The sequence below is a fragment of the Thalia democratica genome, chromosome 2 (genome assembly GCF_965202585.1).
Source record: "Thalia democratica chromosome 2, ktThaDemo2.hap1.1, whole genome shotgun sequence".
Lineage (NCBI taxonomy): Eukaryota > Metazoa > Chordata > Thaliacea > Salpida > Salpidae > Thalia > Thalia democratica.
Window position 1 is genome coordinate 25,385,728 of NC_139166.1, and position 17,832 is coordinate 25,403,559.

Here is a 17,832-nt window from a genome sequence, read left to right on the forward strand (position 1 = left end):
AAAAATGCTTGTTCTAATATACAAATCAATTAAAAAACATACAAAGAGACTTAACCATTGATATTTTTAAACAAAATACTAATTCTTTGAAAATTTTAAGTTTACCAAACCCATGTATCAAAAATATACTCAATTGGCCAAGTCAAATGTAAAGCCGATATTAAAGCTGAAAACTATTGCGTTATACTCTATTTATAACTCCTAAATGTTAATAACAACTTAGTTTGGCTCTAAAAGTATTTTACACTTTGCAGTTTATTTTACTTGTTTACAGCTGTCTTTACTTTTTTCAAAATACAAAACAGTAGGTCAAAACGACTGCAAACTTTTACCACCTGTTTAATTTGCCTCGTTAATACCCTCTATACTTTTCTAAAAATAAATAAGGTTTATTTTTGTCGTTGAAAAAGACAGGAAGTTCATACTGTTAATATAATTTCAAATCGCACGCATCACGTTTAACGAGTGTGTTGTGCATGTACTATATTTTTCAACTATCTCGAGGACAGAGGGCAGACCACAGAGATTTTAAAATTTAACACTTCGAGTTATTTGTATGTTAGTCATAACTTTGTCCGTGGGCAAGGTTTGCGCATTTTGACGCTGAGGGAAACAAAAATTTAATTAAAATTTTTTTTTTTAAATCTGAAACGCTTTTCTGATGTCGCTCAACATAACTGCTAATCTGATGACGATAAGTATTTTTCATGAGAACTGTCAAAATATATATACTTTCTTTTTCAGTACTTTTTGAAGTGTTAAGGAAGAAAAAACACGATTGAAACGGTGTCAATTAATTTTCAAACCATAAATCATCATTGTCTACCTTGCCATGTTGTAATTGTAAAGTTTTTTTTTAAATTGAAAAAAAACGTGCAAACTATGTTTTAGTTTTTGACTAATTACCTTTTATTTATCAAGTTCCTGAAAAAGCGTGAACTGGTTTGTTACTTTGTACTTTGTAGAGTATACTTTTTGATTTAGTAAGTTTAAATAAAAAAACTATTGTATAAGTTACAACATATATATGTATCTAGTAACTACTATTTTTTTAAGATTAAACTGTAAGATTAACATGTACTACAAAAAACCTAAAAACTAAATAAGCTAAACTAAATATTTTAATTAGTTATTTTTCATCTGGTTAAATTTGTAAAAGATTTCGAAGTGTTTTTAAACTGCTTACAGTAGATTTAATAAATTTTAAGCACGATACATATTTTTTAAATAAAAGCGTTATTTTTAAATTTAATATCTTGACTAGCTTCTTTTTGGAATACATATGTATGTATTGTCCTGGACATGACATTAAACTGTATCCTGGTGTATGACTCGGTAACTGAAAGGTTTTTTCGTACTCCAGTCCTTGAGCCAAATTTTTGAGCGTTTTTTTATTTGTATACTAAACAAAATGTTTATACCAGAAAAATAAAAAAAAATTATTTTTTTACATACCTCAAATTGCAAAATGTTCAGTTAAAGAAACGTTTACAAAAGTTACTGATTAAATTTTTCTTCTTAGCAAAATAATTAAAGAATTTATAATCTAATAAAACAGCTTCTCATTTTTTTCTTTTGCATCATAATTTTTTGCTGCACTAAAAGAACAAATTAAAAACACCTGATAAATTTCACAGTCGTCTCTTTCTTTAAAACTTAGTCTTTAATAATAAATGTATCTAAAATGGGGTTTTCAAAAGTGATCATTATTTTAGAGTCTTTAGGGGCGATTTTGACTGTCAGGGGGCGTTAATAAGTAAGGCGGTGAAAAGTTAAGTAGGTAAATAACTAGTTAAGGTGCACTAATAAATTCGGGCGATTAGTTTTTAAACTTCCGCCATTGGGGGCGTTTATAAAAATAAGTTTGGAAAGCCCTGATCTCAACTCATAAAATTTCAAGCGGAAAACTATTGACTATCGTTGGTAATTAAATTTTGTATCTTTAAACAACAAATCACGTAAGTAAATAGTTAGGATATTATGTTTAATTTTTTTATTGTAAAATAACTTTTTGCATAGTTTTTGTGATAAGTTAAGCTTTTAAGTTTTATCCATTTAGAAATCATATATTATGTTATATGTAAGTCTACTTTTAAGTGTAATAACTATCAAAAGCTTAATACACTTAAATTAACTTTAGTACTTAGTATTTTAGGTTAACGCTTTGAAAAAATTATACAAATAGCACTAAACTTAAATTAAAATAGTCATTTTCTCATTCTAAAAGCTTTCAAGTCATTTTTAACCAGGTTAATAGTTTTAAAACAGCTCTCTTAATAAACATGCTGGTAAACTTTAGAAAACAGTTGTACACTAAGCATAAATAAAAATTTTTCAATATTGTAAACTAAATACAGTTTTCTTCGTGCTTTTTTACTGTACTGAACTTTTCCAATCATGTTTTGTCTGTATATAAAATAATATTACTTCTTTAAATAATTTCGACATAACCGTTTAAATAAATTATAAAGCAATTAAAATGTTATTTTTAATAAGAAAATAAATTTAATAACGTTTTAAACCAGTGATTTTAAAGTTTGCGTTCAAGCTTAATATAAAACATATTATGTACTACTATAATAAATTAGATTTTTTTACTATTACAAATAGTTACATTTTTAGCTGTCCTTGAAAAGTATTAAAAAATGACAATATAACATAAGTTCAGTTAATTTATTAATCTTAAACAATAGTTTTACAATTGGAGCTGGCATATTTCATCTTAAACTTAAAATAACTTATTTTCACTAATAAAATAGTTATGTGAATTCATAATTAGTAATGTAGTGCACTAAAGCTTAGAAAAGTAATTGACTAAGCAAATTTTTAAATTACTTTTGTTATGCTTGTCGACTAGCTTAAGTTTTATTAAGATTAAGCATACCTATCAATAATAAACTTGGTTATCGTCTATTGTAAAATGAAGTTAGTTTTGAAATAAAAATGTTAAACATTTTAAAGCAAATGCATTTTTATGTAGTATCATATTTTTATATTACCTAAATTGTATTAACCTATTATATATTGTTTATTGAACGATAAAAAAGCGTTTAAAAAGTTTGGTCTAAGGACCTGGTGTACAAAGGAACCTTTCGATTATCGAGTCGTACACCACATGCTTATAAAGTTTCTTACGAGCTATTACACATTATTCTTTTTATTATTTTAATATTTAGTAATAAAACAATCAATAAAAAGAAATGTACCAAAAATAACTAAACGAAAATTAACTGAATTTTTTGTTTAAAAATGTATTTTAAAACTTATCTAGTAACATAAGAACTAAAAAAATACATACATAACTTTAAATAACCTTATAAAAGGAGATAAACAATACTAATGGCAAACATGTGATTACTTAAACGATAGGTTACAACTTCTTTAAGAGGTAAAATGTAATACGCTGACATATTTTTACGTAAAATTTTATCAGTATTTCTGGTAAAAGTGTACTTATTTATTACTTAATAATTTTATATTTGAATAGACAAATATACTATTCTATAATTTCTTAATAGTTTTAAAGAAGTGAATTCTACCATAACTGAACTTAACTTTTATTTATGAAAATATAAAGATAAGTACTGTAAAATTTATCCTTTTAATAAGAAAAAAATAGTAATGAATAATATTAACAACAACAAACTTCAAAATTTATATCAAAAACTACATTCAATTAAATTAACTGCTATATTTCTTTTTAAAGACTATACTTCTAGAACTGTAATAAACTTGAATATTCCTGATTCTAAAAGAAATAAAGTAGAACGTAAACTTTCCGGTATTAAAAATTATTAAGTTATTGCACTTTTGACTATTAGTAAGCGCCATTAACGCTTACATTACAACAGTTGACTTTGATAATCTCGTTGAGTTAATAAAGTTTATAAGTTTATAAATAGTTTAAGAAAAAAAATCAGATACTTTAAAAGCTAAACAAAATTATGGAATGTATTTTACTAAAAAATGGTTTTATAAATTTAAATTTTTATATAATTTGAAACAAATTTTTTCACTAAAAAATATTTTAACAGTATTATCATTACAAATAAAAATTTTAAAATTTTAAAATGTATATATAAACTGCAAATTTAATGTAAAATGTTCTGTTTATCATTTAGCTTATATAACTTAATGGAAAACTTTCAAATAGTTATGAGATCTTTTTGTCATACTCCTTAACTTTTAAATTTTTTGTAAATGCTTTGTAGACTAAAACTTTTTAACTTAAAAGCTCAGTTTGGTATGTAATAAAATATTATAGTTACAGATTAATTTAGCTTATGTATTTTTACTTCTCTGTTTTGGTTGTATTTTCTTTAACTATGAACAGTAACAGAACTATAATGTTTAAGGATTCTCAAATCTTCCTCCTGGTATATCAACTGTTACTTGTGATTTTTATATTTTAATTATTCGCTGACGACGATTTTGAAAGTACTTCAATCAATTATAATGAGTTTGAAATAAAAGCTTTGTCGTTTTTTTTTTGAAGTACAGTTTTTCGTATATAATAAACTTTAACTATGAAATAAATTATAGCGAAAGTTTTACTTTTACTTAAGTTACTTAAATCAGAAATTTTTACCAATTATATTATTACCATATTAGATACCACAAAAAGTAACAAAAAAGCCCATCTAGTTAAACTTTCAATCTGTTTATACTTCTAATATTTGAATTAGCTGGAGATTATTAGTGATTCTGCAGACAACTTCTCTGTAAACACAGTTTAAATTATAAACTAGCTATAAAAAGCTGTTCAGTACAGAAATCATATTTTTGCCTGAAAAACGTATACAAGAGCTTTTGCTTCAATGTTTTTCCAAGATAAACTTAAAAGTGTTGAAAGAGCCACAAGTACTATAGTTAAAAACCAATTTATTTAGTAAGTTTAAGTGATATACATATATTTTTTCTTAAGCCTTATCAGTTATACGCAATTTTAACTCAATATAAGTTTGTAAAACTTTCAAGCCCCATTTTTTGAGTTTAAAACTTATGTCATTTCATCATTTTTAAGACCTCAGGTAGTATAATTATAAATGTCAATCTTAACTGTACAATAAAGTTTGCGAATTATTACGTAATAAGTAAGCAATTAAGTTTTGAATTTTATTAAGCTATGAAGTACTTATCAACTTTAGAAAGTCAAATGAAAGAAAATTCTCTCTTGGAGTCAAAGTCAAAAGTCAGTGAGAAGTCAAAGAGCTCAAAGGGCTCTAAGAGCTCTTTAAGTTATAGCAGCTACAGTAGTAGCTACGGTGGTAGCAAAGACTATGCTGAAGTAAAGTTTGGAAAAAAATTCAAAAATTTAATTTGTAAATGGCCAGTGATTCTTTTACTGAGCTTGCTCGTGATTACTGGATCATCTGTTCCTCCTATACTTTTAGCACTAAAGGGGGATGGTAAGTGATTTATAACCATTTATAATATTTTTAATAAGTTATTCCTATAAGTTTAAACGAACTATAACACGTATTTAACTTTGTAAAGCTGTAAAAAGTCTACACCTTTTATTAAAAAGCATAATTAGTTTGAAGTAAGAGTTTTATGTAGTTTTTTGTGACTCTATAGAATTTTTAAATCTGTTAAAAACTGACAAAAAAGTAAAAAAATAAGCTGCATTTATAACTAAAGTTTGTTTAAAAACTTTCTCTGTAAAACAAAGTTTTCATTTATGCATGCTAAAACTTTAAAAAATAGTTAACGTATTTTTATGCAATGTTTTATTTTAACCGTAGTTTTATGTAGGATAACTATGAATATTGTAATATTTTGTTCAATATCATTTTCTTTTACATTGTTATCAAAGACTATAAATTAAAAAAAAAAGAAATTAAAAAATTTGACATAAGAAATATTTTCAAGCTCTACTTTAGTATTCAATGTTGACAAATACTTTTCTATGCATCTATAATTATACTTGTGTTTTGCACACTTTAATAAATACATAGAATTAGAAAACTCATGATATAACAATAGAATGTTTTTTTAGCCTGCGAAGTGCCCTATTTTGAAAATAGTGCTGCACCAAATGCTTCAATAGCAGATAACGATAAACTAACGTTAGCATGCAAACAAGGGTATGTTGTACACACCAAAGATGCTGAAAGAAGATGCATAAATTCGACTTTAGTACCTGACTTTGAAACGAGTCCAGCGGAGTGCATAACAGGTTTTTGGAAAATCATGAGACTTGTAGTTTTTTCTGAAATATAGTACGTTGGTGTTTTTAAGAGAGTACAATTATGCATAACTAATTGAAATTTTTTAGGTTGAATTTTTGAATTTGGTTCTCTAACAAATGTTTTTAGCTCTACGTATTAGACTTTGGGGTGCACGACTATTCAAATTCTGAAAATTCATATTCTGACAGTTCAAATTCTTAAAATTTTTCGTAAATGGTCACAACTTATAAAATAAAATTCATTTAATAAAAGTGAATAAAACGTATGTAGGTATTATTGATATCTACTCACCATTTTTTTATTTTCAAAGTTTTGAATATTTGTAGAGATATGGCTAAAATAATTTATTAAATATACTTATTTTTAGTAAATTTTAAATTTCTAATTTAATAGTTTTTATTTTCAGTTTATTTTTCAATGTCATAAATTTGTATAATAGATTTATAACCACTTTTTTAATTTGAAAAAATACTTAATACATTTAGAGATATGGCCCACTAAACATTTTTTTAAGAATTTGAGTTGTCGTAGTTTGAATTGTCGGTATTTGAATTGTCATGTAACCTATATTTTGAGTTTCAATATTAGAAGCAAGTTTTATTTTTTAAAAAGCTAGAAGTAAAACTTCTACAGTAAGTTTCTTGGAAAGAATATTAAACAAATGCAAATTATTTGTAAGCAAATAAAATTCACAGTTTATGTTACTTTACAAGGTTTTTAACTATATTAACATAGCAATATGGAATTATAAAAGACACACTTTAATAAAGACGCTTCAAACATATTTAAAAACTGAAAATTCCTTATCTTAACAGCTTGTTTGAGCTTAAATAAATTTTAAACAAAAGTTTAAGACTATAAAAGAACTAAATTTTTATTTTTATTTAGAGCTCTAATACAGTAAATGATGTTTGAAGTTTTTATAAATTCTTAGACACCTCTAAGTTCAAAAAGTAGAAATTTTTTCGTACTTTAAGCTTTGGTAGTGAAAAATTTGAATTTTAAATAAAGGTGTTTCTATTGGGAACGGGTCAAGTATGCACGAAGGGTCACTTTTGCACAAGAATAAAAAAATAAATAAAACTGTTAAAAAACAACAAAAAAAAAACATAATATAAATTAAAAAAAAAAGTTACCGACCGAGGGTATGGATTAGGGTTAATAGTGGAAGTTTAAAAAAACAAATAAAAACTATAAAAAATAAACAAGAAAAAATATAATAAAAACTAAATTAGTTTAAAAAAAGTTATGTATTGGTTAGGGGTAACAGAAAAGTCAAAATAAAAAACAACTAATAAAAATTTTTAATGAAAAAAAAAAACAAGAAAATATAAAAATAAATAAATTAATAAAGAAATCAAAAAAGAACAAAAAAAGTTACCGACCGAGAGTAAGGATTAGGGGTAATGTTGATAGTAAAAATAATATAAGTACATCATTAAAATTAATAAAAAAGTAAGGTAAATTAAAAAAAAAATTAGTCCATGCAAAAGTATCTTTGTACAAAAGTTTCTTTGTGCAAAAGTGTCCCTCCGTGCATATTTGACACCTACCCATTTTTGTTAATAACATAAAACTTTTCTATTTCAAAAGTAACTACAAACCTTTTATTAATTTCAATTAAAACATTAATTTTTTTGGATAACGATTGGCTGAAAGTTGTTTTTTCCCTGACTAATTTAAGTGTAATTTTTCTTTAGGCTGCCCGGTCCCTTATTTTAAACATCAAAAAAGACTAGACCGAGTTGAGAATGACGCAGAGTGGAGGGCAACTTGTGCTGATGGTTTTGGTGCAGTGACAGATGTCCTAGTAAGAAAGTGCATCGACAACAACTTGAGCCCAGACCTCGAAAGTGTACCTGTTTCGTGTGTAAAAGGTTTGGTTACTTGCATTTAAAAACTATGTAAGAAACCTTAACAAGTTGATGCTAGAGGTAAATTAAAGAAATTAATATTTTTAACAGTACGTTTATTTTGTACTGCAATCACTTATTTAGTTTAATACAGTATACTTTAAAAAATGCTGCTGTTGAATGTAGTTTAAACAACTGCTGAAATTATTTTATTGCTGCTTCTAGTTAAAGCAAGTAAGCTTCAAAAACTATGATAAAATCTACACAGCTTGCGGACCACCACCAGAAATGGCTAACGGAACTTTTTATGGACCTACAAGCCCTCCTATTGGATCAGTAGTTCGCTATGCATGCAAGGAAGGATTCTTTTCCTATGGAAAAAATCATGATGTTTTCGAAACAGAATGCTTGGAAAATCAAACATACACAAAGTACTCAAAAGATCTAGCTTCTTGCTATCTCATTAGTTAGAATTTCAACTAAACTTATCAATTTTATATTGTTATGAAAAATTATTAAACAATGATATAAGATATCTTTTAAATTAATATTCGGCTGAAGATCTCGGTTAAGTAAACAAAGTCGTAAATGCCATAAACTAGTTGAACGTAGAAAAAATACTAATTTAAAATTTAAAAACAAATATTTTTTATTTAAAAAAAATTTTACTTGACAAACTGCTGAAATGATGTGTAAACTTAAGTTTAATTGAACTTTTTGTTTAATTTCATAGGTTGTAAAATGTTTCCCCGTCTATCCAACGTAATATTTAATGAAACTGTGGTTGAAAATTATTACGAAGGTCAAACTATCAACGGTTTTCATTGCGATCCGGGTTTTTCTCCTTTTCCGTCTGACGGTGTTCTTAAATGTGGGCTGAACGGTTGGCTCGAAGATCCTAGTTGTAAATTAGGTGATTTTTTTATTATTATTGTATATATAATATTTTATTATGTCTACTTATCCGTTTTTCATTTCATATATAATTTTGCTTTTTTCAACTACTGCTTTCGATACAGTTTGCCGGCCACCACCGGTTATGGTGAATGGAAGACACTCCGGTTCAAAAAGTCCGCTTCCAAATACTTTTATAACCTACACCTGTAACGAAGGGTATTTTGCTTTTGGCCCAAACTCCGAAAACTTACAAACTGAGTGCACGGAAGACCGAAGCTACTCTTTAAACAAGGATCAGCTGGCTAAATGTGTTCCCATCGGTCGGTCAATTATATTAGAACAGTTTGACCTTTTTATTTAAGTTAGTTTCAACTAGCCTTTTAGCTTACTTACCATTTTTTTTAGCCTGTAGAAGTTTAAGTGCGCTGTTGAATGGAAACTTCGATGAAAAGATGTCAGAGTATTATGCGGAAGGTCAAACGATTTCGTTTACTTGCAACTTAAATTTCACCGCCGAGCCTGCAAACGGTTTAGTTGAATGCGGAGCAGACGGGTGGGTTGGAACTCCAAACTGCAGACCAGGTATAACAAAACGAGTACTCTTGAGCTAAGCATGGTTCTACTGGTTTTAATTTAAAAATTGTGTTTTTTATTCTACTGAAAATATACTTCTACAACTATCTATTTGTTTGTTTTTTTAAATCGACCTAAAGTAAATATCAAATAGTTTGTTCGGATCCTCCTGTTATACTGAACGGAAGAAGCTTGGCAGGTGAGACGAAACCGGTTTCCGGTACTATTGTAAGTTATATTTGCAATGAAGGATTTTTTGCTTCTGGACCGAACTCTGAAAATTTACAAACAAAGTGCTTAAGTAACCGAACTTATAGTAGAGGCACAGAAGAGCTGGCTACGTGCAATTCTATAGGTTTATTTGTTTAAACATTTGTTAACTAGGTTTTGTGATGAAACTAAAAATAAAAAGTTTACTAAAATACTTTTACTTTTTCTTTGATAATTAAGTGTTATAAAGCATATGTCTAATGCATAACATTTTTGTATTTAGTTTTAGTATGTAGAACATTAAACTTAAACCAAACAATTTAAATAAAAAATTAAATTCTTTTGTAACTGTTTAGATTGCACCGCTCCACCGGTAATACCTGATGGAAAATACAATGAGACTCTTGCAGAAAGCTACCAAGAAGGTCAGGTTGTTAATTTTCATTGCGACTCAGGCTTTTTACCTATTCCTTCCAGCGGTTTTATTGAATGCGGGTCAGACGGATGGCTTCAAAATGTAGTTTGCAAGTTAGGTAAAACAACATGCTAGTTTATAGATGTAGTTTCAAGTATAGTACTCGTTTTTGATAAAATTTTAACATGCTTAAATACTATATGAAGCTTATTAAAATAATTAAAAAAAAACACAGTCTGTTGGGAACCTCCAAAGATAACCAACGCAAAGTTTTTTGGCGAAACCCGTCCCGTCCCCGATTCTACTACGTACTACGCTTGCAATGAAGGCTACTTTGCTTACGGACCAAATGCTGATAATACTCAAACTACCTGCTTAAGTAACCGAACTTACACTTTAGACTCGGAACAACTGCTTCAGTGCGTTTCAATTGGTCAGCTAGCTTTAGTTTTTAGTTGTGTTTATGAGAAACAAACAAATTTATTTTTTTAACTATGGTACGAATAGTAAATTGCACTTACTTTTATTTAAATTACTTTTCACTTATTTAATTTTCAGATTGTACGACACCAAAAGCAATAACTAAAGGAGCTTATTCCCCTTCACTGCGCGAAACCTACCACGAACATGACACAGTAGATTTTTATTGTGAACCTGGTTTTCTTCCTAATATTGATGACTATGTCATAAAGTGTGGATCTGATGGTTGGATTCAAGATGCAGTTTGTGGAAAAGGTGAAACGTGTTTGTAGATTGTCAATAAAAAAATCTGCTCATTTTTATTTATTTTGCGTAGCTACTAACAGCTTTGAATTTAAGCTGTATTTTTTACGTGATTTTTTATTACAGTTTGTTTGGAGCCTCCGATGATATTAAATGCAAACCGGTCAGGTTCGGAACGTCCGTTACTCTCAGATGTTATCACGTACACCTGCAACGATGGGTTTTTTGCATCGGGACCAAACGCTGCGAATTTAGAAACAGAATGTTTGAGTAATGGAAATTACAGCCGAAGTGCTGATGAACTTGCTCAGTGTCTTCCTTCTGGTCCGTTTCTATATCAAACAGTTTTCAATGACAAACTTACTTTGCTCCTTAACTTGTATTTAATTTTAGATTGCTCGTCCCCAGAACTTGTAGACTTTGTAACATATGAAAAAGAGTTATCGAAGGCTTATTCGGCAGGTCAGGTAGTAACTTTCAGGTGCGCCGAAGATAGAATTCCAGATCCTTACGGTAAAACTATTGATTGTACAGAAAGCGGTTGGTCCAGAACTCCATCGTGCCTCAAATGTGAGTAACATCTGTTTTTGTTACGTCACATTTGTAACATTTTATTTCGCAGCATGTCCACCTCCCCCTATGATTGAAAACGGCGTGCGCGGTGTGGGAATAGATGAAACGAGGCGTGCGATAGTTGGATCGGTTTTCAATTTCACCTGTAACGATACTTACGTGGCTGCTGGAGAGTTTTCTGATAGATTATCAACCGAGTGTTTGGAGAACGGCAGTTACTCTCCTCTTGCTACTTGTGTTAAGCGTGAGTCATATTTTTTTAAGTAAGAACGACCTTTGCTAAGTTAAATAGATTGTTTAAATCAAAATAAATTTTTTCAAGTAGTTATTGTTCTTAGATTTAAACTTACACACATAATTGTTACAATAAAAACCCTGTTTTCCTTCTACCCTACACAGCTTGTCCCGACCCACCTTTAAGCGGTTATTCGAGGTACAGCGTTACATACAAAAACGACAATAAAATTTCTGTTTCTGTGATAAACGGATGACTAAAAAATTTGTTATGGTCATTATTATGTCGCAAGTTTTATAAACACGACTTTTTTAGACTTGTTAATCAAAGCTGAGTTTTATTTTATAGTTTAGTAGAATAAAAAAAACAAATAAAAGTTTTATTTCATTATCTTTAAAATTTTTTGTTATAAAGACTTTAAACTTTCTCGCTAAATACATTAAAAAAGTTAAAAACTTACATTTGTCTTATATTAAAGCTATGGTTGAACTTAAGAAAAGTATATCTTTTATTTTGATAAGCTTATAAATTTTCTTTTCTGTTGCTCATAAAAGTTACCCATTATTTTTTAAACCATATACATACTTTAAAGCAGAAGAAATACAAATTTTACATGATTTTGGAACTAAAAGTGACATTTAAAACAGAATTCGAAAAATATGTAATTGCTCTTATCAACGTGTAACTAAACAGAATGCGAAAGTTTACCAGAAAACGATGATACTGAATGGATCACCAACTCTAGTAGTATGGACAGTGCAACGATGCTGACCGGTACTAAAGTTGAGTACACCTGTAAAAATGGCTTAGTCGTGTTGCCGGGCTCATCAAATATAATTACTTGTGACCATAATGGAGTATGGAGCAGTACTGAGGCCCCTAAATGTGTAAAAGGTTTGAAAACATAAACTTTTGTTTCTACTTAAATTATTGATAAATTAAGCTGGTATATTTTTTGTTTGCATATGGTTTTCAACGTACATAAAACAAAACTTTTTTTGTCAGATTATAAATAGTCAGATTATAAATAGTAATACAATAAATAAAAGGGACGCAATCAATTAAGAACAAGGCATAAAATACAATTCGTTTTTGAGTTTATTGTCCTTTATTGTATATGTATTTAACATATGCATGTTTATTTTTACATTACTTATACACTAGTATCTAACTCATTTTTGCATGTCCGTTTAGACAACTCATGTGTACTGAAACTTAACGAAACAGAATGTCTTGGAGACTTGCGATACTCTTTGTGCCTAGACAAAGACAGTCTTACACCAAAAGATCCTGATGTGGTAGAAAGCAAGTACGTGAGCACGGAGAAGCTTGACTATGTTTGCGAAGATTCGCAGTTTTGCGACAAAGACTCATCGAGCAGCAGAACTTTGGAATGTGGACTCGATGGACATTGGGAAGACGGTCCGGTGTGTAATGAAACCGCCATACAGAAAGAAGGTTGGTTATTTTTTTAGGTTTGAAAATATCTTTATCAAGTAAGAATTTATAACATCAATACTTTTGATATTTGTTATAAGTAACTTGAAAACTTATGTAGTTTAGCTTTGAAAAATGTTTAAGTCGTTTTATATGAATGAAAATTTGCATTTTAACTTGTAAACAAAGATTTAATATTATAAACATAAATTCCTCTTAAGCTATGTTTAAAACAAAAAAAAAATTGATGTTATATGCTTTTAATTTTTTACAACAAGCCACTTTGATTCGACTGATTAAAACGAGTTATGAAAAAAAAAACTTCTTGTCATACCCTCATAATCTATGCAGCTTAAAAGCTACGATAAAAACAAAACAAAACTATAAAAAACAAGCAGTTACGGTGTTTTCTGCATTGAATAAGTTTAGCTGAACTTAAACCAACATTAACAGTTGAAAAATGCGGTTTGGGAATGAACAGCGGCGCTATCGAGGACAGCCAACTGAGTGCAAGCGCTTATGCACACGACGACGATGACCCCTGTTTACTAGCAAACCACTCTGACTGCAGATATGGCCCTCAAAATGCTCGGTTGTTCCAAAATGTTGGCTTTGGAGCTTGGCTTGTTTTTCACCGAGTTTCAGGTTAATAAATTTTTCTAGTTCATTCGGATTTTCGGTTTTCATACATGGGTATTAAGTCGATTGAAAAAGTATTAATTTCACGGCTGCTTATGTTTTAAGAAAGTTTGTTAAATATCGACATACAGTTTGGGTATTATTCAAAATATAAACAATCGAAACTAAATTATCTTCGATAAAAGCTGTTTAACTTTGAAAAATGTATAATAGTTTTTTGTCTTTGAAATTGGAAACAAATAAACTATAAAACATGATATCAGTCTTGTTTTGAATTTTTTAGACTAAACACTGCTTTTATCAATTACTAATGATATTTTAATACATTTTTCATTGAATGAAACAATTCTTAAAGAAAAATGGATTCAAGTAGATCTTCTGTCAGAAAATATGATCCACAAAATTGCAACGCAAGGAATTGAAAGACATGATGATGGACGTACAACTTCTTATTCTTGTCATTATAAAGTCAACTTTGACGACGAATTCAAAGATGTAGTTGACGACGATGGAGAAATTGTTGTAAGTTTAAAACGGTCATATACTTCTAATTGTTTCTTTTTATGTAGTTTAAACTTTTTTGAAGTTTTTGATTTCTGCTAACCAAACTAAAAGTTTTTTAAACGTTATTAAAAGTTTTATTAAAAGAGCTCCAGAACCTTTTTAAATAGTTTCAACTACTTTACTAACTTAAATTTATTTTAATTAAGTGCTTTAAAGGAGACTTTGTTTTATGATAAATGAATATTATCATTAAAAGTATTCTAAACTTTTAACTTTTTAATATACATATATATGGTAATTAACCTAGTAAAAATGCCCCAAAAAGTAACGTTGGTTTTTATAAATTACTTTACTTTAGCTAAAATTTAATCATTTATATTCCTAGCTCTATGCAACATTTTTTACTACAAAGTGAAAACAAGTTTGTTATAAATACGAAATTTGGTCAATAATCCCGTTTTGCTTAAACTAATGACATAAGAATTTTTTTTAATTTTTAGTTAAGTTTTTTACAAATGCTTAATACATGTACTTTAAAAATCAGTTGTTTGAAATTAATAATTTATATATGGTTATTAAAGTAACGATTTTGTAGATATTTCATGGAAATCAAAACGGAAACACACCTCATATTAATATGCTCCCAAAACCAGTTAGTGCAAGATATTTCAGAATCACTCTTCTATCACATTTTAAACAATGGACCTTGCGATTTGAACTTTTTTCTTGTTAGGTTATTATAAAAAAGTTTAATTCTGTTGACATTTTTTTTAAAGCTTTTTACTTAAGTTGTCTAAGTTTTTTTTTTCATTTAACATATCAATGGTTTAAAGTCATTATGACTTTCTTAAACAAAACTTTACTTAATCATTTTGCCTAAATATTACTTAATACAATCTTTTCACCAAAATTGCCAACTCACATATGTTTGGGTGTGGTCTGTGACTTTTTTTATACATATGCTTTTTTAAATAAACTTTTTTTTATTTAATAGGTAAGCTTTTACCAAAACAAAATTATAAAATGCTACAAACAATTTATACTTAGTACATACAATAATGAAGTTATAAGAGTTAAAATTTATTTTTGCAGTATTTTAAATAGAACTTTAATATGAAATAACTAGAGATCTTAATGTTTATGATTTAAGTCAAACCTTAATGAATGATAAGTTTTAAATTCATTTAAATCTTTAACTATATGAAATAGAACTTTTAGCGAACTATAAAATAAAATTTCTTTAATTTTTACAATATTTTGTCCTTTTAAACAAACTAAAGTTTGACATTTAATTCCTGTTTTCTTTTATTGAACCTTAATATCTTTATTTTACGATGCACAAAGATTAACACATCACAAACGGTTAGATTGTAATTGATTAATAACAAAAACTTTAAAAGATTATCTGCGTTCTATAGTTTAATTTGTTAACTATAACTACTAATTTTTTTTTTTTTTTAAGTTAAGTGTTTTTCAAAGTAAAACTTGCTACTTGTCTCGATGTAATGCTTTTTATCTTATTACGTTACTTTAAAACTTTATGAAATTTAAGTTATAGCTTTCTAGCGAGAAGTAATTAATGTTTATTAAATCACAATCATGATAATTTAAAATTTTAGCCTGAAATTATGAACTAAAACTTAGTTGAGATAATGATTTGTATCAGGGGTCAGCAGCTTTTTTGAATCACGAGCCCAATTTAAAATAAGTTACTTACGGGCCGCAACTTTTTTAATAACTTTGGTAACCGATAAAAAAAATACTATTCTAAACTAAAAATATGATAGAAAAAGCAATAATAAAGCAAGAGTAAGTATCAGATTAAAAGCCTCACTTAAGTTTATATTACAAAAACTTTTTTTTTTTGAACTTTAAAAGGTCTTGTTTTTAGCTAAAAAGTAGATTTATACTAAGCGGGCCGCAACTTGCCGACCTTTTATTAGTATCTTAAGTTATAAAATGTAATGAAAACTTAATTCCACCCAAAGTTTACAGCAACTCTGACTAATACTAGTTTTATGTTTTAGATAAGATTATTCTTAAGTACAAAAAGGTTTTAAAGCTCCTGTATGATTGAGTTTGTCAGCCGCCGGCAGGGTTGTCAGTACTTCAAAAAAAACAATTCTTATTAGTGAATAAAATTTATGTGTTTTTAATAAAAATGTCAAGCAGGTTTTCAAAATTTTCTTATTGCCTTACGAATAACAATAGCAGCCGAAACATACACAAAAATTTGTAGAAATCAAGATTTAAAAAAAATTAAAACGGTAATTATAATTGTTGCATCAATTACAAATTGTTCTGGAACATGTATAATAAGTCAGTGGTCTTAACGGTAGATAAAAACTTAAGTAAGGTAAAACTAATTTGCTAATTGACATATATTTTAAAAGTTATAACATTAACTAACAGCTTTAATTTGTTATTTATTATTTAGAAGTGTCTAAACATAAAAAGCAAATTTTTGTAGTTTTTTATACATTATAGTCTAGGATGCACATAATTCATTACGCACAGCTTTTGAAAATGTTTAAGGCCACAGTAATATAAAGCATTTAATTTTTGATTGATCGAATTTATTTTTTTTAGTTTTGTAACATGATTAAACAGTATTAAATGTTAAACCTCTTAGTCTTTACTTATTCATTTTACAGTAAAGTAAATAAATCAAATTTTAGTTTGAACTAGCTACATTAATTGAAATAGAAAACAACTAATTTCTATATCTTTTAGTTTTCACAGAAAAAAACAAAGTAAACTAAAAGTTCTTGAAGGGAAAAACATGTTAAATAAAGTAAATAAAAGCTGTTCTCTTCTTATTTAACGGTCATCATATAAATACCGTAATAAAACTAACTTTATCAATTTTAAGAGCGTTAACAAAAACAAGAAAATCTAAAAAAATATTGTAAACTCTGACTAAGCTTTGACTTTTTTATGTATCGAAAAGTGTTTTGATTTCTGAAAAAGTTTCACATGTTTTAGTTAAATATTTTTGGTATTAGATATTGTTATCTGTAGTTTTTTTACACATTTCATGCTAAGTTTAACTATTTTTTTTTTAATGTTAAAAAGTGTTTAGCTGTTTTATGTAAATAGTTAGTTATTAGACTTTAATTGGTACTGCTTTCCAAGTTATTTGCAATTGAATATGGATTTAAGTATGTTTTTTTGTTACTGAATACTTAAATATCAATTTTAATTTAGCAAGTTCAATTTTTTTAATGGAGCTTTTTTTAAAGAAACTACATTTATTAAAGAATGGTTATATTTTAGAATTGACAAGTAATTTTTAAAATAGTAACTTCAAATTTGTTTGAATAACAAACATTTTTTTTGTTTAAGTTTGGACTTAAAATGTAAAAAGGTAACTGTATGTACATTTAGAAAAACTGTGTCAAGTATTTCTCAATGAAACAAACGAATTATTAGAAAAAAAAATAATTTAACGTATTAAGAACAACTTTCTGACCAGTGCTTAAAATAAACACGTTTTTAACTTTTATTAAATATTTTAAATAATGTTTATATCTCTAAAGATATTTTAGAAAACATTAAATAATCATTATAAAAAACTTTAAC

General features: G+C 27.6%; 1 protein-coding gene across 1 annotated transcript; it reads left to right on the forward strand.

Moving 5' to 3' along the window:
• Positions 1 to 5,155: 5,155 nt before the first annotated feature.
• LOC145828484 (sushi, von Willebrand factor type A, EGF and pentraxin domain-containing protein 1-like) lies at positions 5,156 to 16,668 on the forward strand. Its single transcript, XM_082936238.1, has 18 exons — positions 5,156 to 5,408; positions 5,999 to 6,178; positions 7,892 to 8,068; positions 8,313 to 8,510; positions 8,778 to 8,957; positions 9,064 to 9,261; positions 9,347 to 9,523; positions 10,081 to 10,257; positions 10,375 to 10,572; positions 10,698 to 10,883; positions 10,989 to 11,186; positions 11,256 to 11,432; positions 11,485 to 11,679; positions 12,364 to 12,564; positions 12,898 to 13,128; positions 13,561 to 13,752; positions 14,102 to 14,268; positions 16,663 to 16,668. The coding sequence occupies exons 1-18, from the start codon at positions 5,156 to 5,158 to the stop codon at positions 16,666 to 16,668; spliced, it is 3,291 nt and encodes a 1,096-aa protein (XP_082792364.1).
• The last annotated feature ends 1,164 nt before the right edge of the window (positions 16,669 to 17,832 follow it).

What these genes read in the sequence shown, in the direction of transcription:
- LOC145828484 (XM_082936238.1), top strand. Translation starts at nt 5,156, where the DNA reads ATGAAAGAAAATTCTCTCTTGGAGTCAAAGTCAAAAGTCAGTGAGAAG. An exon ending in AGATCCTAGTTGTAAATTAG is followed by an intron (nt 8,958 to 9,063) that starts GTGATTTTTTTA and finishes CTTTCGATACAG; the next exon opens with TTTGCCGGCCACCACCGGTT. An exon ending in AACTCCAAACTGCAGACCAG is followed by an intron (nt 9,524 to 10,080) that starts GTATAACAAAAC and finishes GTAACTGTTTAG; the next exon opens with ATTGCACCGCTCCACCGGTA.